The sequence below is a fragment of the Pelecanus crispus genome, chromosome 6 (genome assembly GCF_030463565.1).
Source record: "Pelecanus crispus isolate bPelCri1 chromosome 6, bPelCri1.pri, whole genome shotgun sequence".
In the NCBI taxonomy this organism is placed as follows: domain Eukaryota; kingdom Metazoa; phylum Chordata; class Aves; order Pelecaniformes; family Pelecanidae; genus Pelecanus; species Pelecanus crispus.
This window is the reverse complement of record NC_134648.1, coordinates 62,284,814-62,309,605: the sequence shown is the minus strand read 5'-3', so window position 1 is coordinate 62,309,605 and position 24,792 is coordinate 62,284,814. Positions and strand designations below refer to the sequence as shown.

At 48.8% G+C, this 24,792-nt stretch overlaps 1 protein-coding gene across 1 annotated transcript; it reads right to left on the bottom strand.

Annotated features, from left to right (window-relative positions):
- Window positions 1–556: 556 nt before the first annotated feature.
- EXOC3L4 (exocyst complex component 3 like 4) lies at window positions 557–23,289 on the bottom strand. The gene is made up of 11 exons (XM_075713211.1): window positions 22,947–23,289; window positions 17,471–18,122; window positions 14,412–14,529; window positions 13,238–13,363; window positions 11,890–11,990; window positions 9,818–9,913; window positions 7,469–7,583; window positions 5,284–5,406; window positions 4,440–4,592; window positions 3,175–3,296; window positions 557–719 (listed from the first exon to the last, which is right to left on the bottom strand). Exons 1-11 carry the CDS (start codon window positions 23,287–23,289, stop codon window positions 557–559), a joined length of 2,112 nt encoding a protein of 703 aa, XP_075569326.1.
- Between the last annotated feature and the right edge of the window lie 1,503 nt (window positions 23,290–24,792).

Sequence of the window (24,792 nt, the reverse complement as noted above, 5' to 3'; positions counted from 1 at the left end):
TCAGGCAGGCAGTGGTTTGTGGCATCAGGTCACAATGTCACCACCTTTGTGTCATGCCAGCTCAGCCAGCTGGTTCACGGCGGGAGGAAATAAGACTTGGGCGCTACCACATCCCTGCCCCTCGGTTGCTCAGGGGCACTAATTATGAAGGAGGTCCTTGCTCTGCTGCTGTATAATTATGCAATGCACAGTCCAAGCCTTAACATAGCTCTGAGTGAACTCCTTTTGGTTATCTCCTGTTCTCTGAAAAGAGACTCAGTCTTGGACCAAACAACAAAGCAGTGTCTTAGCAATAAAATCTGTATTGAACAAAGGGTGGACGCAGTGCCTGGGCCGGAGTTGCTGCCCAGGAGCTCTTGCAGGAGGTCGGTGTCTTGGTGCATCTGCTGCCTTTGGTTTCTGAACTTGGGGTGGCAAGTTCAGAAAACTACTCCTTTTCCCATGGCAGTCAAAAAGTTGCATTTGCAGAGGAGTGAAGCGGGGTAGCAGATTTTGGATCATGCCGTAGAGGCAGCATAGGAGGAGGGAGGATGCTGACTGCTGTTTTGGTTCTGTTTTAGAAGCAGCTGATGATCACTGGGGCATCAATTTCAGTAAAGAGTCTGCTGCCCTCCCCACCATCGAGGCTCTCCAGTACATGGTAGCCTTGCCGAATAATTGCTGCTCTCCTGGTGCACCCCAGCCCCCGGAGTGTGAGGACCGCCAGGATGTGTTCCTTCCTGCAGAAACCAAACAAGATCTCGCTCAGTCCTGGTGAGCAAAACCAGCCCAGAGGTAAGCAACCAACAACCATGCCGAAGACGGAGCAAGGCCATGGCAAAGCACTGGGGAATGTCCCCTCACCGCGCTAGAGGAGCCACCAGGATGGGGGTCTGCAGCCTCCGGAGGTACCGAGCCAGCAAGCATCAGCTCCTACCACCCTGCGCTGGTGGGACACGCTCCTGCTGCTGGTGCTTCAGGGAATTGCCTCCTCCATCTCCACACATATGTGACGTCTTTTGCAAATTTTCCTGGGAGGCTGCAGACCTTTTATTTAATGACTATTTTGAGTTGAGTAATGGAAATGCTAATATTTAGGAAGCTGACAGGCACTAATTAGATTAGAACTAGGAAAGCCAACTTGGAAACATACCCTGTTCCAGTAATCTCAGTATATACAAATTTAGCAACGTCTCCGGGAGCTCAGGGGAAGAATTAACAGAGACCTGAACAGGAAGCAATGCAGGTCCAGCAGGTTCCGCCTCATTTGCCAAACTTAATTGTTAAAAATAATATTACTCAATAATGGAAAGCCAGGAAATAGATCAACCAAGAGGATGAACCTTAAAACCTGGCTTGGGTCTAAGGCTAATGATGAAAAAGTACCACAAATCACAGCCTTGTAAATGGTTTTTCTGCCTGGAAAATTGTTTTCAAATAGCTGAGCCTGGCTAGCCATCATTTACCTCTCCCATCCTTCCCAGAACAGGCACTGCCTCCTTTGTCAGCTTAGTCTGGCCTTTTTTTTTTTTGTAGGATAGGTGTGTGCACCTGTCAGGGGCTGAAAGAGTTAATGTCTCAAACATTGTGGTGAGGCAAGCTAAGGTTTGCATAGAGACAAGCTGAGGTCTCCATAGTGATGCACTGGGGTCTGCCCAGCACCCCAGGTGAGGTGCCCATTGGCGTGGACCAGGAGGTGTGGCGGGGGGCGCGCAGTCCCACACCTGATGGCCGAGGGTCACGCGGGGTTCATGTGAGGAAGGGGCTCACCACCACCCAAAAGAGTATTTGGATTGGAACCCACGTTGCTTATCATGGTGCTTTCCTGGTTCAGGTTGCCTATCACTGTGCTTTCCAAGTTCAGGTTGGTGTTCATTGTCAATAACATGTTTAATTGATCCTTTGGTGTCATTTCACCTTAGTTTAGCCCAAAGGAATCACAGAACCTCCATGATCCTCTCTGGACAGCCCAGTTCGGGTCGTGACAGCACCTAGGAAATTACTCAGGAACACCTATTCTTTTTTCAAGTCCATGTCTTGAATTTCCCCACACAGATAAGCCCAAAGCATATCTGACCAACTCAATTTAAATATACTTATGAAAAATTTTGAGCCTCAGCTTTGGGGAGAGGAAAATACATTTAATGTAATTTTTTTTCTGAATATTTGACAGTCTACTTCAGTGTTCTGAGTGGTTTGTTAAATTTATGGTTTATTTTGATTGTATAAATGTTATCCAGCAGGATCTGTGTAACCCAGTGCAAAAACCTTTGGTCTTTTTCTGAAGTGACTCTGATGAAATGGAATTTTGTGCACTGATATTCCTTCGCAATGATTGGTAGAAAAGGAGGTAACTTCTGATACGCAGATGCTTAGCCATGCACAGAGCTAGTCACTTTGTTTACTTTTGCAGTAACCTTAAATTTTGCAGATGCTGTGCTGGAACAGCAAATGGAAAGTACAAAAGAAAGAATTTGTAATTTATTCCAAAATGTAGGGGTTGTGTTGAGGCCCTTTCAGAAACTGTAGCTGAACTATGTCAATGTCTGCTGTACTTTGAGGTCTGAGCCTGGGAACAGGAGGCAAACTATTTGCTCCAAAGCTGGAGCCTGCAAATTGGCAGGCTGGGTGAATATTGGCCATGCACTGAAAAGCAACCTGGAGCTTTACAGTGAAACAAGGTTCATTTGCAGCAATAAAATGCTATCCGGTGATAGGACATGTGGAAATGCTTCAAAGCTATGCCAAAGGAGGTTTAGACTTTAGGAAGCATTTCTTTACCAAGAGGGTGGTCAAACACTGGAACAGGCTTCCTAGAGAGGTGGTCGATGCCCCAAGCCTGCCGGTAATTAAGAAGCATTTAGATAATGCCCTTAATAACATGCTTTAACTTGTGGTCAGGCAGTTGGACTAGATGATCATTGTAGGCCTTTTCCAACTGAAATATTCTATTCTAAAACGAAAAGGCTTTTGAGGTAACTTGTGTGCATTATAAGATCCAGCAGACAGGGGAAAAGAGGAAGGATACAGCCGTCAAGAAAAATAAGGTGGGATTCCCCCTGTTGCCTGCACCTTGACCTCTAATGTGTGGCTACCAGCAGAGAAGAGAAGCTGAAGGGCTCGGCCAAGGCACTGGGTGATCTGATGCTGTTTGGGGTGGAGCCCAGCAGTTCTGGCATCTGCCATTCTACATACCTGACATCTGGATAATCCTGACACAGCTCCTTGACGTACTCCTTGATTTTGTCTTTTTTCTTCTCCCCAATGATGTTGGCGATGTGATGTATGGCAGAAAGGAGCCAGTCGGAGTCGGAACCCTGTGAATGAGGAGGCATACGGGGACGTCAGGGGGAAGTGCAGCACCTGCAAAAGGCTTTTTACCTGCAGGGCAGAGCACGTCAGCAGGTTGTTTTTACTGGTGTAGGACAGTACTGCTGCAGGCAGGACAGACTGCCCTCGGGCAGGCAGGGTGCTGGCAATGGGCTGGCAACAGCAAGGCAGCTCCGCCGGGGCCTGACCCTGCACTCCCCCATGCTCACCAGCACCCCAGCGAGCCAGACCCTGAGCAGGGCATTAGAATCATAGAATCGTAGAATCGTTTAGGTTGGAAAAGACCTTTAAGATCATCCAGTCCAACCATTACCTTCACTACCAAGTCCACACTAACCAATCAAGGATAGACTAGACTAAACCATGTCCCGAAGTGCCACATCTACCTGTTTTTTGAACGCTTCCAGGGATAACGCTTCCATTGTGGCTGTGGTCCTGCACAGCAGTGGATGCCAGAGCTTTCACCCCCCACTCCCTAATAGTTTTGTGTGCCTCACCGCTGAGAGGGATCTGCCTCAGCCAGGTAACCAACCACCCTAGTGGGGTTCAGTGCCCCCCACAGCTGACCTTCTGCAAAATCCAATGAATTCAACTTTGGCTTCCCTGAAAATCCCAGGCTAATGTTGCCTAGTCACAAAACATGCAAACAGCTGCAATGTTCTCCCCATCACCCTCCTGTATGCAGATTGTGTGCCTGGATGGACCCTCTCACTGGAGTCATCTCCATGACCTGTACCTAGGGCAGGGATCCTTCAGAGGCAAGGTGTATCACATGGCGCAAGGGAACAGGCCCAGAACAAGTTGCCACAGGATGAGCTTGATTCTACAGCATGTCACCCACCCTACGCAAAGTGCCCGTGGGCCTGGGAGTGTGTTAAAATACCAGGCACTGCAACCAGAGAGCTGCCAGCTGACCACGCACAAGCTGCTACTGCAGAGTACCTGCCAGGCTGGAAGTCCATGCTGTGAACCTGCAGTAACTACCTTGCTTGCTCTCTTTTAAGCATTTTTACATTTCTTGAGGCTTGCCCTCCTCTAGAACCTGCTGCCTTGGTCCCCAGGAGGCTGAGCGTGGACATTGCACCTCCAGGAACAGGGCAACGGGGGATGCCAGGAGGGAACTCACATACCTGATCGATGAACATATTGTTCAGGATTGTGGCTTCTTGGTTCATCTTTTTGCTCACTTGCTGCCGTGTCTCCCGATTCATTTTCCGTCTGGATTTGATGACCTGCATGACATATTCCCTCACCACATACTTATGGACGTCACGTAGAAGCTCCTGGTTAAAAAAACGCAAACCTCATGGTTTTTCTGTGGTTCCCTTGCAAGGCCACAGCAGTGAAAGAGGGCAGGGGAAGCCCTTGGGTCTTTAGCAGGAGCCCAGGGTGTAGAGGAGATGTCTGAAGGCAGCGCACAGGCCAGCACACGCTGCTCGGGCCAGCTTTGCCGAAGAGAGCTGGTGGCTTGCAGCCTCTCACTCTGGCACAGAGCAATGGCAGTGCCATGGAAATACTCCTCACCCTGAAGCTGCCCATGATTTTGTGTTGGCAGTTTGGGTCCTCAGTAACAAAGGGGGATATTTAGGATTGTTTTAAAAGTATATTTTGATGGTGCATGCAGATTTTAAATATAGAGCTGCTGTCACCTACCCATTTATTTCACAACTGCATAGATGTGAAAGGAGCATATAAGCCCATGACTCATGGAATTATAATATTCAGTGGTAACGTTCACCAAAGCTTTTTGTTCCTCTTTAAAGAAATCAGTTCTGATATTTAAACTACAGAAAGGAAACATGTTGCTTATTCTGATGTGGAAGTACAGTAATAGCTAAGGTCCCCACATCAGCAGTTCCCAGTTATAAACAGCCTCCACCACTGAAGGGGAGTCTGCAGGTCAGACCACAGCCTGCAAATGACAGTGGGACCCCCTCAGCATCACTGTGCCCGGGCACAGAACCAGCCGCTTACCTGCCCCGTGGGCTCCCTCATGTGCTGCAGGTGCTCAGAGAACTGTGAGATTGCTGATGCCAGTGAGTCCGGCCCTTCTGTTGCCAAAATCCAGTCCTTGGTCAGGATTTTCTTAAGGAGTGGCTGAAAAAAGACCCACTCACTGATGGCACCGGTAATAATCAGACTAGCTGATGCACTGGCCAAAGGCACCCAGCCATCTGCCTGCTCAGGGGGCTTGAACCAAAAACATAGAGACTGATGGTGCACCCACTCTGCATGAAGACACACCAGGAGTTAGGCACCCAGATCACAGAGCAGGATGGGTTTCTCTCTCCACCCCAGGGAATTCAGACCCCTGTCTCCCATTTCTGGGTGAGCGCCCCAGTGCAGGCAGAAGAAACATCACTGCCCGAGCAGGAGATGGTTTGGCATTAAAGGCTTACTTGGCACACCTCATTTCCTTGTTCTGTGCCTTCTTCTAATCCATCAGCTATATTTCTGTGGGTAAATAAACTGGTATCTCCACTGTATGGATGAAGAAACAGATGTGAATGCTAATCAGAGGAAACAACATGGCTAGAACAGGCTGTGGCGTGCAACCATGTATGCTAGCGTTACATGGGTTTGCACCAGCTATGGACATGACAAGTCACTTGGTAGTGAATCTGTTGGAAGTTAACCCAGTAATCCATCACCCCTCCAGACTTCTTCACAAGGAAATCAAGCTCATTTTGCTCACAGCACTTGCAGGGGGCTGTCTGTACTCCCTGCAGATGCACGTGTCTGTGTGAGGTGTCTCTAGGATTTTCCTTTTGCTCATTGCTCTGATGTGGTGAGTGAATAGCACCTGGGAGCATCCCCAACTTGATGTCCTATGGTCAGTGATGACATGGAAGTGATGGCACCGTTTCCCATCTGCCCTGGGTACAAGGTGCTCTGACCAATGTCCCCAGCGGGCTGTTTCCCTTGCCAGGTCCCTAGAGTTAATGTGCCTCCACATAGAAACAAAGCAATATCTGCTAAAGGCTTCTGCTGGCACCTGGAAGAGACTCCCCTAAGGGCCAAATTAAAAATATCCCTTCTCTGGCACATCCCCTTTGTATGTTTCTCCTCTTAGCTCTCAGGATCTCTGTCTTTAGACTCCTGGCAATCTCCTTCCCACTTATTTCCCCCACTTGTGCCCTCCAGCTGTGCTCCCAGACTGCTGGAGGGCTATTTAGGAATGCTTTGCTTTGGCTGCTCTCAGTTCTCGCATCATTTCAGCTCTCTTGCTCAATGCCTTGGCTTGATTCCTTCCTTGCGTGCCCCTTAGGCTCCAAGACAAGCTCTGCAGTCACTGGAAAGTCCCCTTGGCCAGGCAGGCTTGGCTTAGATTGGAGCAGTTGCGTCGGTTTCTGAAAGTTATGCTTGGTGATTTAGAAAGTGAATTAGGATAAGTGAAAAGGAGTGGGGCCAAAGGCTTGATTTCCCCCATCTCTCATGTTATACAACCTAGAGCTAGTGAACCCCCAGCTGGCTGAGAGCAGAAAGCCCCATCTAGAGCACCTGGGAAGCACAAACTGCATTGCAGCACATTGCCTTTTAGGCCTCTTGACACAAGTGAAGCTGATACCAGGGCTTTATCAGCTGATACCAGAGCTTTAGCATCCTCACAATGAAAGAATCAGACTTTCTTCACCATGGAAACAGCCTGGAAAAATCACCTCTACCAGAATGAATTCTGTCTTGTCTGAAGAGGTTGATAACAGACCGTGATGGCAGATCTATGAATAAGTAAGAGTAAATCAAAGTCCTGAAAAATTGAAGTGTTTTGATAGAAGGAAAAATGCCTCATTGGTGTTGTCCAGCTGACTTCCCCAGTGCTTCACTATGGGTGAGGTTTCCCCCTGCTGCTTTGCCTGAGATGCTGGAAGCCACTAAATACCCTTTTCTTCTGGTTGCCATTGTACTAAAATAAACATCTTGAGAAATGTATCATTGTTCACCATGAAAAACTCCCAGGATGCTGGAAGTGTCACTTTAGGTTAAGGAGGATTTGTCCCAATGTTAGGCACAATGCATTTTGGAGGGACCATAATGTCATGCACTGCAAAATGAGGTCTATTGGTGAGACAGGGAAAGGGCAACGGCTCTCAGCCGCTGCAGTGTTCCTCCTGCACATACCCCTTATATTCAGGAAATAATGTGGCCAAGATCCTCTTACCTGTGCTTTTGTTCTTAATTTATTTAAAAAAATATTCTTGAAGTTCCTTGTCAAAGTTGCCAAAATCTTCTGCAATTCCTCAGTGTTGACTTTAAACACTGTTTCTAACCCTGACCTAGAGAGAGAGAGAGAGACCACCAGTGGTTTAATGTTAAAATGTACTATTACATTGCCCTAAGCATTTTAGCCAGATTGGCATCTTCATTATTTTAAAATTTTAAATTTGTGGATTTGTGGATACAGTACTTCCTGTTGGAAACAGTTAATAGACCACAATAACAACTCTTTTTGCACAATCCTATACACTAAAAGATAATCACAACTGAGTAACTATGCTTAAAAAACCACCTATTTCCTCATCAGGTGGGACGGTTCAACCATGCAGAGCTGTTGCGTAGGCTGGTTACTTTCTCACTTGAGCAACACTTCTGCTAAATGATCTCCAGGTACCTGAGAGAGCGCCGAGGGGCTTATGAGAAGAGAGACATAAATAATAAGACCAGGGAAGGGAAAGCTGCCAACCCTGCGTCCCCCAGAGCCCAGCTGACTCACTCCACGCAGTGTCTGTCAACAGCGGCTGGGATGGTGACCTAATGGAGGTGGAAACTTGTGAAGTTTCCTAGGGACAGTGCATACTTCTGCAAGGTTTCATGCTAACGAGGAAGAAAACACAGCTTCTGAGAGATTAATGAAATCCCCAGCAATACGTGTGGGCTTTGGGGGTATTGCGAGCTCCTGGATTTCTTTTCACTTTCCATCCCTGCCCTGCTGTAACATGCTCTGGGGGAAACTGAGGCAGCACCACCAAAATGCCAGTGGTCCCTGAGCATCCCCAGACATGCCATGTCCGCTGCTGTGACCACAGAGCACGGCAGGTTCCTGCTGCTGTTTGGTAGCTGGTTTGGATGTCTGAGGCTGCCCAGACAGGACTACAAAACACGTAAGAGCAACCCTCTCACCCCATGCTGGGGCTCAGGTCCATAAATCCTGCTGAACACCTGAAGTCTGTGTCCAGCATCCACAAAACCATGCTGTCAGGACACCTACCTCTGCCCAGCAACTCATCACCCCAGGCTGACAAGTATTTAACTTGATGCAGGAATAAACCCAGTGGAGCCAATCCACCACCCAAATGCCTTCCAGCTCCCTGCCCGGTGCTGGCTTCTCCCTTCACTACCTCTCCAGTCCCCAGTAGGGAAGGGAGAGTGATTTTCCGCAGGGGTAGGAGGAGGGAGAGGAAGCCGGCTCCTCCGCGAGGTTAGCATTGCTGGAGAGACCGTGCCATCTAGAGACTTCCTGATGGTAGTGCTCACTGAGGCTGGAGCCGTCAGCTCATGTGAGACACCACAAAGCAAAATCCTCTGCATCCCCTGAATAATATTTGGCATATAGCATCCCTGCTGCAGGCGGTCCCAGGCAGCAGTGCTGCGGCACGGGCTGGAGATAACAACCTAAGCTTGCCGGTGGCCAGACCCCAGGTGTTAGCTGCGTGCCGGCTGGCTGGGTGGGCCTCTGAAGCACCGCGTCTTCATGGCAGGGATGACCGCAGGTGCTGAAGAACCCCTGGGCCTCAGGGGGCTGTGTCCCTGCGTGGCTGCAGACCACCCCCCTGGGGCAGGTGCCGTACGAACAGCCCCGTTTTCCTGCAGCACTGGCACCGGAGGGCTGCGGCGGCTGTGCCGGCGGATGTGGGGTGGGAAGCTCAGGGTCACCACGTGCCACAGCACTGGGCTGATGGACCAGACTCTGGGACACACAGTAACTGGCACTGTCCTACTTATGGGGAGAGTGTCCCTTTCCTGAAAGTACTTTTTAATAGTCAGAGCTGGTGGGCATACCTATTTATCAGAGGTCTTTTCAACGCATGGCTTAAAAGAACTAATTCTTAACACATGCAAAGTCCTAGAAGTTCCTCCTTCCAGCAGCCACGGCATGGGTTTATTTGCAGGTTGAGTGCTTTCACGGAGTTTACTCCAGCCCAGTGCCAAAAGCAGCTGTCAGACCGTGTTGCTGGGTTTATTCTGCTAAACTCCAGAACAAAAAAATGAAAAAAACCCCTCCTCTGAGGCTGAAAAAGATGAGCTGAAAATGAGTTTAAAGCTTTCACGCAAGCACCGGATCCATCCCTGCACGGGATCTGTCCCCACCTCTGTCTCTTCACCCTTTTGCCCAGTGAAGTCACTTTTATCTGCATCTCTTGGGGAACATCCTCCCCATGAGGTGAGGAAGGGCTGGAGGCTGAGCACCGCGTGGGGCACCCCCAGGAGACCTTGGTCTTTTCTTTCCGGACGCTGCCACCCTCCCAGACCCCAGCAACGTGGTGGCTCGGCTAAGGAGGAGCAGACTTACACCAGGTCGTGGAAGCTGTTGACGTAGGCAGCGAAATAGGGCACAAAGATGGGGCTGTCCTGGGCAGTGCTCCACGCCACAAACTCCTCCCCGAACCTGGGAAGAGAAGACAAGCAGGTAATGGTAACGGCGGGGGGACCGCGGATGGCTCATCCTCTGTGTACACCGCGATGTCAGCAGACGCCGGTGGCTGGCCCAACCTGTCCCTTCTGTACGCGGGCGTGTTTTTTCCAGCTGTCGTAACATGCGTGTGCATTGGAGGGGAATAGATGGCAGATAATTACGGGTTTAGGGTGCGCTCGCCTGAGTGGGTACGCAGCATTTTTGGAGAGATGCCAGGGATCTTGCCATGCCAAATTCTCTGACTTTTCCTCATACTGAAGTATTAATTGCAGCCGTGGTACTCAGGCTCATCAGTCTGGTCCTTCATTTCTCCGGCTTTTGGGGTGATATAATATGTGTCCTTTTAAGCACACAAGGAAAGGATTTACCTCAGGGCTGACTTTACAACAGAAGGTGAATAGGAACAGGACAGCACATCTAAATTTCCCCCCCCCTTAACCTCAGTGTGGTGTGTTAGGTAGCTGTTTGCTGTGTAGCACAGCTTTTATGGTTTTCACAGCTGTTTTACAGCCAGGTCCACACTGCTGGCAGGAGGCTGCATGCTCAGACAGGCTTTGCCTGGTGGTCCCATTCTTTGTCAGGGTAAAGGAACCTGCTCGGGCCGGTCTCAGCCACTTGCGTCTCCAGTTTGTTTAAGCAAAAGCTTAAATTTCAGTCACCCTTTCATCTGGGAGCCCTTGGTGCCCTGGCTTGCATTTTACACCAATTTTGTTTAAAAAAAAAAATTTAAAAATAAAAAAGGAAAGAAAAAATAAAAAAGAGAAAAAAAAACAAAAAAAAGGAAAAAAGAAAAAAAAAGGAAAAAAAAACGGAAAAAAAGAAGAAAGAACAGCACATCAGTACTGCGTTTCTCCTCAAAACCCCAGGCAGACTTCAAAGCCAAATAGTTGGTTTGAACTACCCTGCTCGCTCAGGGTATGGGAGACAAGTGTAGATCACTGGGCTATTAGAAATGAGGGTTTAGAAGGGAAAGCGTTGCCGTCAGCGCACTTTGGACACCTCCTATGCCCTGGGTTCGTGATCTGAGAAGGCAGCGCTCGGGCTCCCCACCCTTGCTCCTGCAAAACGTCTATTAACAAACTCCCCACTCAGTGCCTGCTGGAGGTGGGAGACTTCAAAGGTTAATGTGAAATTATTTTTAGTCTCGCTCGGAGTTGATTCATGCTGAATGGCCTTTCTCCTCTGCGGATCGCTGCTCCAGCAAGTGTCTGTGACCCCTCAAAACCCAGCCACACCGGCGGGGAGGGACAGCACCTTGCTGTGCCAGGACCTTCTGCGAGCCAAAATCCTTCCCTGGAGCATCCCCAAAGCATATTGCAGGGGAGAAGGTCTGAAGCCGTAACTCAGGGACTACCAAGCAGAAAAACATTATTTCAGCAAGGGGGCAGGGTGCTGTGTCCTTTGGACACTGGATAAATTTTAAAAAGACTCAGAAGGAAGCCCAGCTATATGTCTTGCCCAGGTATAACAGAGAGGGTCCCATCAGCCATTTCTATGCCCACAGCCATGGGGTGCAGGAGAAAACCCTCTAGGAAGGACTCACCTCGGCACACCTAGATGAAGTTTTGGGCAAGCAGGCTCTGGGTCTGGGGCTCCATAACTGCTGCTTGCTCTTGGCTGTAGCTACAAGTGACCACCATCCAATGCCACAAAGGTCCTGGATGGATGGGACCACAGTGGTCCCATCCCTTTCCAGCCAGCAGCTCCTTCCTGGAGGTCTGACCTCGGATTTTGGGACTCGCAAGAATCCCATCTGGGTCTGTTTATGACTCCCTCCAAGCTGTTTGCTGCTTGTGCATTATTGGGCTCATTGTGATCTCTAATTCTCCCAGGAGCAGGCCCGTGCCTGCCCGGTGCCAGGGTCTGGCCAAGTGCACGGACCTTTTCCCTGCTTTTTTACAAATGTGGGACTCATTTGGAAGGAATGTGCTGCCCGGAGCGGCAATGACCTTGGTATGAATTCATGCAGCTCTGCCAGGCACAGCTCAAGTGTTTTCGTTCCCAGGCTTCCGCTGATGGCTCCAGATATCTTCATGTGCTCCCCAATGATCTAGAAAAGGGCACCAAAAACCACCTGTGAATAGGACAAGCACAGGACAAACATCCTTTGCAAGGATCTTGTGCAGCTTTGGTTAATAAAAATGACTCGCCTAGCAAAGGGGGAAACAGCCGACTTGTTGCCAGGTGGTTTTCATTATTCTTTGGCAGTTTTAAAAATAATAATCCAAAACGGGCTGAGGCACAAACTGATTTGTGGCACAATCGTTCATCCCTAACAGCCCCGTGTCCTTCTGCTGTCTGAGCATGAGCTAGACACGATGTTGACTGGGGCCCCGAGCTGCCCTGGTGCTGTCCTCCTCTTCTGAGGGGATTTGCAGGAGGGATCCATCCCCAACCTGATGCCCAAGGGGAGCTGAGCTGTCCTCGTGTCCCCGTGTCCCCGTGCTGAGGGTGGCTATAAGCACTGTCCCTGGGGCCCGCACAAGCCCCCTCCTCAGGAGCGATACTGGGGCTACACGGAGGGTTGGGCATCACCCCGAAATCTTGCTTGCACTGGGGCTCCTCCCTAATTCCCATTCCCACAACCCTGGCTGCCTCTCCGGAGCGAGGCAGGCTGCAGTCCCGCTCTGGCACTTCCTGAGGCATCCTACCCATCTGCTAATCCAATTCAGACCTGCCTTCCCAGTGATCACACAACGTGTAATATTCCTCTACGGAAAATGAGTCACGGCAGCAGGCAAAACTCTTTCATTTTCTTTCTTTCTCTCTCCCTCTCTTTTTTTTTTGTATTATTTAATTGAAATGACTCAACCGTTTGAGTGAGGAGAATGAATCCAAACCCCTCCTGGATTTATTACCCTGTAGTCCCTAAAGCTAGTAGGCGCTTTTGGTTTTTGTACTGTTTAAATTGGAGTGGCTGTCACTGCCTACGGCCTTTCCATGCTGCAGCCCCGGGACAAAGTCATTCTTTCAGCCAAGGGGTTTTTCTAACAAACCTCTTCTTTCCGCCTTTTTTTTCCTTTCTCTTTCTTCTTTCTAATCAAAGAGATTTAAGGACTTCAAAATCAGTTGCCTATTATGTTGCTGACACAATTGACAGCAGGTTTAATTTGCAGCTAGAAGGCAAGCGGGAGAGCTAAAAGTTGTAATAAACGGCATTTTCTGCTCTAATGTATTCTGCCAGCGCGTGACTAACATAAATTATCACAGGAGGCGGTACCTCCACCCCAGAAGGTAATAATCCAGTTTCCTTGGAGCCACAGAGCCCCCCACACTTTGCCCCAGCTAATTAAATACCGTTTGAATATCAAAGGAGAGTGAGGAGTGGTAGAGGTTTTCCTTCACTTCTGGATGAACTTCCTTCTCCCACTTCTCCGTGACCTCCAGTCTCAGGATGTTTCCAAAATAGCTTTTGATTTTCCCCTAAATGTTAAACGTAGGAAGGAAACATGCAGCTCAGGATAACGAAGCAAGCATGAGTAAAGCGGCTCGCGGTGTTTTGCTCCTTTGGCACATGTGTAAGGCTCATGTGTGTGACGTGGAAAGGTAAGCAGAGTCAAAGGTCTTGCTCCAGACCCCGTTAGTCTACACAGGATCTTGGGAAAAATCAGGAGCTGTGCTGTGTGGGGGCAAGGTTCTCCCAGATCACAGGACAATCCTTCTCCTGGCAGGGAAATATTGTGTCAGCTGTTTGACTGCTTGATTGTAAAGTGTAATGCACAAGGTCAGGATTAAAGATCAAACTGGTCCTTTCTGACGGTACAGCCACTTGTGTAAGTGGCAGCACTCTTCAGTCCTGGCTGATAAATCAATCTTTTTACCAGTGAAACAAAATGATCCTTCACCAGCACAATGGAGCAATACCAATTTTATTCAGCTGGGTACCTTGAGCTCACCTTTAGCAGTGCCCTGTTTCAGAAATGGTTTACAAGAAAATGCCTGAGCCCACCAAAGACCCAGGAAAGAATGTAGTCTTACACAGAGTCACAGCCAAGGACAGCAGAAAGACAACTGCAGAAGGGGCTTCCTAGGAGGAGCTGAACCACGCACAGGTCCTCTGCTGGGGACAAGCCCGAAGTTGTCTGGCTATAGCAAACCTCAGATGTGCTGGTGGAGCTCACACACCATGAAAGTAGCAGCTAAAACGTCTTTAGACCTAACTTTGCAATGCGTTCAATCTGATGAAGCCCAGCTATGACCTTTCGGTATGCCTCTGCCATACTGTATGGGTCTGGTACAGTCCTTCTGGCTCTGTGATCATCCACGTTCAAGCTCATGGCCTGCTTCAGTCCCAGAATTAGTGTTAAGGATTTTTTGCTTTTGATTAAAGGCCATTCTGCATGGTGCTGGCAGGACTCAGCACCTGGTGGGGCTAGGAACCATGATGCAGCCATCCGAGAACTCTGCCCAGGAGGCTGGGGCTCCCATGCCCTCCCTGGGGGGCACGTGGGGGCAAGGTCAAAACTCTCACCTTTGCAGAAGTGATGTAGTCGTTCTTCAGTTTATCCCAATCAGCTGGTGTTAACAGCAGGGACAGGTTTTCTGTCTTAACTTCTGGTTTGAGATCAGGGTGACCCAGAAAGAGTTCACTGGAAAGATTCAAACGAACAAATTACGTTGCCTTGGAGTGTGAGTAAACTGATGGAATATTCATGTGGCATGAGCTACATAATTATTAAGCCGTGAGAAATATACTTAAAGCTTAAATTGCAATGCTTGTTTTCAAGCTTTAACAAGAAAATCTTTCCTCGCTATTCGAAATCCTAATTATTCAAAATCAAAATGATCTAAGGTTCCAGCCCACCTTAGAAATCATGAGACTTCTGAGTTGTTTGGACATGAAAAGTGCTATGAGAATTTACTTTTTTAAATAAACAACCTGAAGCTGATTCATTTGACTGCAAGCCTGTGAAATGCCTTTCAGGGTAATTCCTGTAGCAGCGTGCTGCTTTGGAGTTAGCTGATCTCCCTGGTTCCTCTCCGGTGTCACATCACAGCTTATGTCAGCCTGTTATTTTTCCCTCTGCATTATCCCTAGCAAGGGGAGGTGGCAGAGCAGGTCCTGCCTGCCCGGAAGGCCCTCTCCTGCTTGGGACATGGGCCATCGCAACACCGCGGTTCCTCCGCAGATGGAAGCAGTGGGTGGATGTGCAGCTACGGAGTCTGACTCCAAAGTGCACTCAGCTGACACACGACTTTACCACTCACTTTCCTCTGGATTGCCATATAATCAGGCCAGCTGATTAGTGAGGAGGCATGGAAAGGGAGGGAGTGCTTGTGTTTCTTCCTCCGGGGCGAGAAACCCCTTGTTAGCCTGTACAATTGAATGTGCTACCCATGCAATCTGCCATGGACTGTGGAGGCATTGCATCTTTCAGGGTGATGAAGGTGGAGAGGAGAAAGAAGAAAATATTCATGCACTTGAATAAGTTGCAAGCAGTCACCTGGTTAGCAAGGAACACAGCTGCAATGTCCTACACACACTTGTTCAACCACCAAAAAGGGTTCCCATCACCAAACCAGCGCCGAGCACACAGTTAGGTTTGGATCCAAGTGAGGATTGTACAGTACAAGGTCAGGCTGGTGCAGAGTGACTGCTCAGCAGAAAAAAAGCTCAGCCTGCTGATAGTGTCTTGTAGTCAAAGTTCCCACAGTCATGGTTCAGGTTTCCCGGAGAGGTACATCTGCACGTGTGGAGCATTGCACAGCCCAGCTGCTGCAGGAGTCTGCTGGTCATTTAAAAGGACACCACAGATTTAAATACAAACTCTCCACCATGACCAAAAGGACTGACTCAAATGTATACTCAAGGAGCTTATTCCCCTCTCTTTCTTTTTTTCCATTTGTTTGAATTGTAGCATCGATAGTGAATTAGGGTCAGACAATTTCTTCTTTTTTGGGATGGGTCCCAAGAGGGGATGAAGTTCTTTTAGAATGGGGAAATGGAATGGAAACAGCTCAACCCAGCAAGGTGATTGTAAGCAATGCCCAAAACAGCTGCAAGCTCTCAATAAACTTTCACAGCAAATTAGAGAAATATGATGGGTGCACTTTTCTTTGGTGCAGAAACTGGCTGCTGAAGCTCATTTCTTCCCCCCTTTCCTGCAATGCTGGGGTGCAGTAGAGTTCCCAGGGGCTGGGGATATGCAGGAATTTCCCTCCAGATGAGATCGGCAGGGACATGTGAGGGAGAAGGGCAATGAGTGGGAGTGTCATTCCCATAGCGGTCCTGCCGTAATGCTGGTCAGCTGGTGCCATGATGCTGAGGGAGTTACACATGTGTCATCATGGTCACCACCCGTAAATGGGATTTTAGGAGCAACTAGGCAAGTTCACAGAATAAATCTGTTGAGGGCCGTTCAGAACAAAGACCATCTGTGGTCCAAATGTCCCTGAACCAAAAGCTACCCGAGGCTGGGAGTGCTCTGGGCAAAGTGTCACTGCTGCTTGCCCTGCTCCACCACTGCCCCCTCCATGTCCATTTTTGCCCACTGTTTGACTCAGTGTTGATACTCCTGCCTTCACTCCCTTTTTTGTTGGTTTGAGGGGTGTCAGTGGGTTTGCAATTGTCTCATCCTTGGGTTCAGGCCATTCCTGGAGACCAGCTACTGGAGCAGACATGATTTTGCTTTGACATGGCTGTTCTTATGTGCTTATTAGCAGACACATCTCCTGTGGATGTTGCCTCTCTCCTCCTTCCCACTCCACCGTGTATTTCTGTTGGGTTTTAGTCTGGGAGCTCTTTGGGACTGGGATGATGGGCTGTGATCTAGCACATAACAACTGAGGACACACAATGCCTGGACCTTCTACAGGTGCCTATCTTAGATGTCTCCTTTGGCTGTAAAAGGAGGCAGTGTCCAGCAGCACAGTTTTTACTGTTGTGAAAAATTCCTGCCTTGACTCCCACACACACAGGATGCCCTAAGGATGGTGTTTGATACGTCTATGCAGCTCCTAGAATATTTTAGTCACCCCTGAATTACAGGGAGCTTTAAGAGGTCCTAACAAAGATGGACCTCCCATTCAACTAGTGAACACATCTGAGTCAGAGACTTTGTTTCAATGTGGCTAATTCCACACGGTGATGTCTTGGCAACTCCTTGAGACAACTCTGACCCCTGAACATGGCCTGTTTCCAAATGCATCACAGTTTTAATTAAACAGGAAGAAGGCAGAACTCCCCCAAAGGTCCCTCCCTGTGCCTGGAAAAGTCACCAAGCAGCTGCTGGACCTTGCAAAATATTTGCAGAAAGGGAGCAGGTTTATCAGAGCTGCAAGAAGGAGCTAACTGGCATTTGAGAACAGCAAGTGGGAGAGGGAGAGGAAAATGAGGTAATTTAGATCTGTGAAAAGCAGCAAGTGTTTTATCCACAAACCTTTGTCCCCATCTATTCAAAGATTAGCTATCTGGCTCTACTGTAGAAGTGACTGCATCTCTCTTGCTCACTCAGGAAACTGAAAATAGCTCGGTGTTTTCAAAGCACCCTGTGGCCCTGCTGCTCTTTGGAGGAGGCTGAGGCAGCTTACCTGTGGTAGGTGTTGGCCACCCAGTCAAGCAAGGTGTAGAGCTCATTGAATTCCACCAGTCTCTGGGAGAGATCTTGCAAGTGTGAGGCAATGGCCTTGTGAAAAGCCTCCACATACATGTCACACACCTGGTACTCCTCTGGATAGCACTTTTTTACTGATAACTTGACTTTCAGTAAGTCTTTGCTCACATGTTTCTGAAGGAAACCTAAGTGGAGATCAAGCCAAGAACTCTCTTCTTCCTTCGATGCCATGGGTACCTTCTGGACTCTCTTTCTAGCACTCTCATTGATAGCTTCCCTCCAATTCTCCCTCCACTTTCTGGGTGCACCAAGCAAGTCCGACCCAGGACCAGCAGTGTTGCCTGCGTTAGGATGAGCTGCTTCTTCAAGGGCAATTAAAGTCACCAGGGCGGTCAGCATTGTATCCTCTAAAGTGGGGTGCTCCAGTGTTCCCACCACAATGGACTGGATCGCATTTGTGATGGAGTTATAAAGCAAATCCACGTCCTTGGATTTCCTCACAAACTCCTGGGGGTTATCTTTGTATTTCTCAGCATCTCTTTCAGCTATAGTCTCATCTTCCAAGTACTTGATGCTTGCAAATGCTTCCAAAAGTTGCCTTTTCTGAATAAGTTCATTGATTTCCATTACTGCAGAAAGAAGTGGGGAAGGGGTTGGGACAAAGCTGGAGTTAGGTGATTGACAGGTTGGTAACAGGACAAGATGCCCCACAGGGAGGCTTGCAGGGCTGCTCGGAGTAGCCAGTCCCAGCAGTGCCCCTGAGACTGACCCGCCCCAATCTCTCCAGCTCCTGTTTGACACAGAAGAGGAAAGCAGTGGAAATGCAATCACTGCAAAACTGCTGGTTTCAGAGGTAGGAAATATGCAAAAAAATGCTTATAGCCCTGCAGGAAAACCTCAAGCAATGGCTAACAAGGCTGCACAGAGAGGAACTGGGGTCTCAGGCTGCATAAAACTGCCCCGGCTCTGCCCCTGTGTTAATGCGGAGCTGAAGTGGGACTGGCAGCAGGAACAGTTTGTGATATACCCTCCCAGCGGGATTTCCTTTAGCAGGGATGCCCTTATTTCCCAGCATAGCAGTGTGCTCAGCACAGCTCTGCTGCTGCATTGGCCACAGCATCTCTGGCTGAAAGGGCATTTCAGAGCATTGCCCGAGAAGGCAGGGGGGGTGCCCAGGGGTCCATTGACCAACACCCACTTCACTACAACCTCCTTTCAGGTAGTTGTAGAGAGCGATAAGGTCTCCCCTCAGCCTCCTCTTCTCCAGGCTAAACAACCCCAGTTCCCTCAGCCGCTGCTCACAAGGCCTGTGCTCCAGACCCTTCACCAGCCTTGTTGCCCTTCTCTGGACACGCTCCAGCACCTCAATGTCTTTCTTGTATTGAGGGGCCCAAAACTGGACACAGTATTCCAGGTGCGGCCTCACCAGCGCCGAGTACAGGGGGACAATCACCTCCCTGCTCCTGCTGGCCACACTATTCCTGATACAAGCCAGGATGCTGTTGGCCTTCTTGGCCACCTGGGCACACTGCTGGCTCATGTTCAGCCGGCTGTCTACCAACACCCCCAGGTCCTTTTCGGCCAGGCAGCTTTCCAGCCACTCCTCCCCAAGCCTGTAGCGTTGCATGGGGTTGTTGTGACCAAAGTGCAGGACCCGGCACTTGGCCTTGTTAAACCTCATACAGTTGGCCTCGGCCCATCGATCCAGCTTGTCCAGGTCCCTCTGCAGGTCCATCCTACCCTCCAGCAGATCGACACTCCCACCCAACTTGGCGTCACCTGCAAACTTACTGAGGGTGCACTCAATCCCCTCATCCAGTTCATCGATAAAGATATTAAACAAGGCTGGACCCAAAATGGAGCCCTGGGGAACACCACTCGTGACCGGCTGCCAACTGGACTTAACTCCATTTACAACTACTCTCTGGGCTCGGCCACCCAACCAGGTTTTTACCCAGCGAAGACTACGCCCATCTAAGCCATGAGCTGCCAGCTTCCTTACGAGAATATTGTGGGAGACGGTGTCAAAAGCTTTGCTAAAGTCCAGGTAAATGACATCCACAGCCTTTCCATCATCTACCAGGCGGGTCACCAGGTCATAAAAGGAGATCAGATTGGTCAAGCAGGACCTGCCTTTCATGAACCCATGCTGGCTGGGCCTGATCCCCTGGTTGACCTGCACTTGCCTGTTGAGTTCACTCAATATGAACCTCTCCATAATCTTTCCCGGCACTGAGGTCAGGCTGACAGGCCTGTAGTTTCCCGGGTCCTCCTTCCGGCCCTTCTTGTAGATGGGTGTCACATTGGCAAGCCTCCAGTCATCAGGGACCTCCCCTGTTAACCAGGACTGCTGATAGATGATGGAAAGTGGCTTGGCAAGCTCCTCTGCCAGCTCCCTCAGTACATCTCACTAGACGGTCATGTCTGCCCCCAGCCTACCCACCAGCATGTCCTCCAGAGATACCAAGGCCCTGTGGGAGCGGGATACTGGCTTCAGAATGCTCCTGATACATTTTGGGGAACATTTCATGTTCAGATGTAACCCTGGGCAAACTCTGGCCTCCCCTCCTGTCCTGATTTTGTGCATTATCAAGTTTTCCTAAGACACTTTCCCAACTAATATCATGGCTAAACTGGCTCCTGCATTTCTAAGGACTGAGCAAAATGCTAATGCAAACTGCAAAGGTTGTCACTGGTGATTTGCATTATGAGGACTCCTTGAGACACAGTGACTGAGGTAGCAAGCCAGACACTGGGCCATCCATGGCTCGCCACCCTTTCCAGCCTGTGCCTACCACAGCAAATAGCCTCTGAAAGATGCCTTTTACCTGTTCCAGACATGTAGGAGATGTTCTGAGAATGCTTGTGGTCCTCAGCCTCCTCCCAACCAAAAAGAGGGACTTCTGGAGAACCAGAAGCCACAGCTTCTCAGCTCTGCAGTTATTGCAATCTGCAGTAACCCTTTGACTGGGGATTGAGGAGAGTCTCTGGGCTGTTTGTCCTGAGGTCCCAGCAGGAGGAAATGGAGAAACACCAAAATATGCCAGGCATGTGAAATTCACCTGCCTGGGGTGGTTCAGGGTTAGGTGACTTGGCTGTTCACTGGTTGTATATAAACGTACAGTCAGATGCCAAGCACTGCCTCTCACCAGTGACACTTGTTTTCCAAGCAGCGAGCACTTTTGTCCCTGGATGGTTTGAGGAGGTGTGTGCATTGGAGGGGGATCCAAGCCTGTGGGTGCTTTCTCCTGGTGCTCAGGTCTCATGTGGGTTTTCCCCACCTCCTCTGCTTTTGGCACCCAATACCAGTACTTGCTGGTGTTGGCTGAGGCTGGGGGAAAGTCACCAAATACTGTTACCCCCAAAGTGGCTGAGGTCTACTGAGTTTCCCATTTCTTTTTCAAAGCCTTGTTGGTTCAAGAACCACTGCCTATTTGACAGTAATATAAGAAGTATTTGCCATGAGTTGAGGAGATCCAAGAGCACTTAGCTTTTGAGAGGTCCCAGGAAGCTCTCACCATCTCCAGCATCATAACAGATACTCTGAACAGGAGATCCCACTGCGATACTGGGTACGAGGCAAATATTGAACAAGAGAAGGGAAAGGGTATTATTTAGGCATGTGTGGCCACTGCTTCTGGGACATTCACATATAAAATGATACGGAAAAATTGGAGAGCACTCAAAGAAGATATGAAGGACTTGTTAAAAGCCCATAATTTATGCTCTTGGGCTTGTCTGCACACAGATTTTATACCATATGCACCAAATAATCTGTGCAGTGTAAAAGTATCTGTATGAAGACAGAAATACACCAAATAACCCAACTATTGATGCAGCATACAATGCTTAGAGCTTTGAGTGCCTATATGGAGCTACAGTTGCTTCTGCGCTCAGAGGGGAGGGAGATTGTACCAATTAACTTAGCCTCTTCTAGATAAGTTAATATAAAACCTGTGTTTGCACAAATGCTTGCAGTAAGAGACTAAAGGAATATATTCTGTTCTGTTTCTCAAAGTGAGAAAACACCATTTAATTACCATCCAGGATAATTATTCAGGGAGGTGATATTGGGTGCTAAATTGATCTTTAGTTTAGCAATACAAGATCAGCCAGCTGGTAGTTGAAGGAAGACAATTGAAAGGCAATTAACCGTTATGCAGCTTAATGGGGCACAAGGTAGAGTCCCCATTGCTTGCCATATTTATCTCAGGATGGGATGTGTTTCTGACAGAGCTGCTCTAGGCTAGGCCAATCACAAGTTATTGGGCACAGGATGGGCCTTATTTGTGCAATTCCTCAGCTTGTTTATTGCAGGAGATAAAAAAGCCTTATGGTAACATTTTCTGTCACTCCTCATCTATGACCCTTTGAGAACAGACGAATGAAGTTTATGAGATGGGCTCAGATCCAGCTTACCAACCTCACAATGTATCAGTGCAAAGCAGTACATGGCACAATAGAGCACGTTATAGCAGTGAGACAATGTCAGCCCTTCTACCTGATCCCCATGACATCCTATGCAGCAGACCAAGAATTTCTTTCTAGAAATTTAGGCTGAGGAAAGGTCAAACCATGTTGACCCACCTCAGTCTATCTCCTGGTGGATGCATTGTAGTAACTCTGCCTTGAGAAGGTGGAGGACAAAGGTGCTCAAACTAAGATCAAAGTCGTTGCAGTCTGCCCACACTTGGGGAAAGGTGCGAGCTATGCTGCAAGCAGTTATTACAATTTGACTAAGACGTACCTATATAAGGCTGACAAAATGCATGAGAATAGCCAGCCTGGGCAAACCAAACCAAATACTTTGCAGCACTGCTGTTGTGAGAAGAACAGGTGGAAAGTTAGCATAAGAGAGTAAAAGCATCTGCAGAGGTTCCTTTGCAAGGCAGTCTCTAAGATTAGGAACCAAGGTGGAGGTGCCGAAACAGATCATATCCAAACCATCTTTTTTCCCCTTCAAAGCCTTGCAGCAACTTACAGAGTACAATCTGGGGACCATCACTCAGAGCTGAAGAGCAGAAATTGTCCAGAAGTACAATGCAGGCAATAACGTAGGAATAGCCCACATTGCACTTCTAGATACTTCTAGATTCAGACCAACAGTTCCCAAACTGTGCTCAGCACATTGGTGATTGATATGTATGATGAGTGATATGTACGCTGATAAGTGAGCCAAGAGGTTGATGTGTTGATTGTAGGTAGGTTGTGGATATGGTTAAACTAACGCAGTGGAGCCCACAGAGCAGCCTGTTCAGTAACAGGCGACCTGCCCAGGCTGGGCCAAGTAATACCCCAACAAGTTTGTGCAAGGGATGACAGTTGTCTCTGCCCTGTAACGGGATGCCTGGTTCTTTAGCATCTCGGTTGGGCCCAAGACTTGCAAAGTGTAAATTGCTTGAAGGTTATATACATCCTGCCAAGCAAATTACACTGGTCATTCTGCTTCTTACCTGAAAGAGGTTTTCCTTGAATGGGCTCTGCTGCTATCTTCTCACTAACCTCCTCCACACCACTACTGATTGCAGTTTTGTTCTCCTTGTAGCTCTTGGAGAATCTCAAACTAAGTCGTTTTCCTTTCCAAGTACCAGTACCTTCGTTTCCTTTCTCTTTGTTCAGACTTTGTTTTGATTTCCGGATGCTTAACATTGTTTTAAATCCTCTTTCAAAGAATCCGCTGTCCCTGCTATGCGAAGTTGGGCTGCTCAGTTCAGAAGCATCCTCTATCTTTTCCTCCCCCGCACTCTTCATCGGAGAGGCTGGTTCTGAGGTTATGCCCCTTGGGTCTGACTCCATATTTCTATTCACCTTGTTGCCTTTCAACAATGGGTTTTCCAAACAGTTTGACGGTAATCACTGAAATGCACAAAAGAGCAGAATTAGATGAGAGTTCGTAACAGGGTATTACTGTGTCTCCAAATTCAGTCCTGGACTAAAAATCTGGCCCACCCCTTTCCTGTGCTTAATCCAAGGACAGAGCAAGTTGTTCTAGCCTGTAGCTTACTGAAATGGTCTCTCTACCCACAGACACCAGGTGCTGGCCTGTTTTTAGCTCTGGAAGGCTCTACTTAACTCCTTAAATTAGGCAAGTGGCAGCTCTTTCTCCAGCACCAAGGAATCACTAACCATTAGAAATGCTGAAGTCTGTGTAAATGTACCATTTTTGGTATGTTTTTACTTTCAAGGCATGTTTTTACTTTCCATTCTTCTAGGTGGATTTCCAGCTGTGTAGGAATGATAACCCTTCCTGAGTCTCACTGAGGTGTTGCCACTTTCTGATGTGAATATGGCAACTTCGTGTCACGCTGCTGCTTCTGCCCTGCTCAAAGCCCTGACCTGTCGCTGCTGGAAGGTGGCCCAGGGGTGAGCGGTCCTCGACAGTGGGCGGCTGAGCTCTGCTCTAGCCATTTCCATCCAAACCTATGGCAATCTCCACACTCCAGATTGTCATGGTTACAGTGCAAAATGCTGTACCATGCAGTAAAGGTTCTCATCACTAATGCTGCCTCAGAGCACTGCATCCTGGTATGCTGAGAACGGGTATCTCGAGGGCCAAGCAAGCCCCTGTGTGAGCTGCAGGGGATGCTGCAGGAGATTTCAGATTCCAGCAGAAGTGCTGCTGTCAGTGCTCCTGGGCTGTAGTCACATCCCCTGCACTTGCTCAGCTCTTGCCCTGCTGCAGACAGATCGGCTCCCCTCTGCCCACTCTGAGGGCTGGCCCAGGTGCTTGGGAAGGGGGCAGAGGGAGAGGTTTTGCCTTCCTTTCCCTCCCTTGCAAAGGGCTCTCACCAGGTCACCAGCTAACATGGCCCACTCACGGGGATGTTGTGCACTGCAGAGCTCTGAGGATGAAAAATGATGCACTTCCCCACAGCAGGCTCAAGGCAGCTCAGCAATCAGTTTAAATCACTAGAAACAGGTATTGCTTGGGGTCACCCAAGAACTGCCTGTCTCAGGTCTGTCCAGCTCGCAAGAGCCAGAGATTGAAATACGATAGCTGTGAACAGACATGTTTGGACTCTGGAAATACATGTCAGCCTTCCTCGATCTGAGTTTGGCCGGAGTTTCACTTCCTTGTGCGTGGTCATTTCATGGGTTATAAACTGCAGGGACTGTGCCTTCCCATGGGTTTGCTGAGCTGCCCGCACAGCAGGGCTCAGACCTTGCATCACACCCTCTCAGAGGGATATTTAATCATTCATTGCCTTGCTCAGGAGCTCACCCCATCACAGCCCATACAGAGGGTAGGGAGGGAGAGGAGGGCACCCCATTTTCCTGGGATTTTGGTAGGAAAGGGGC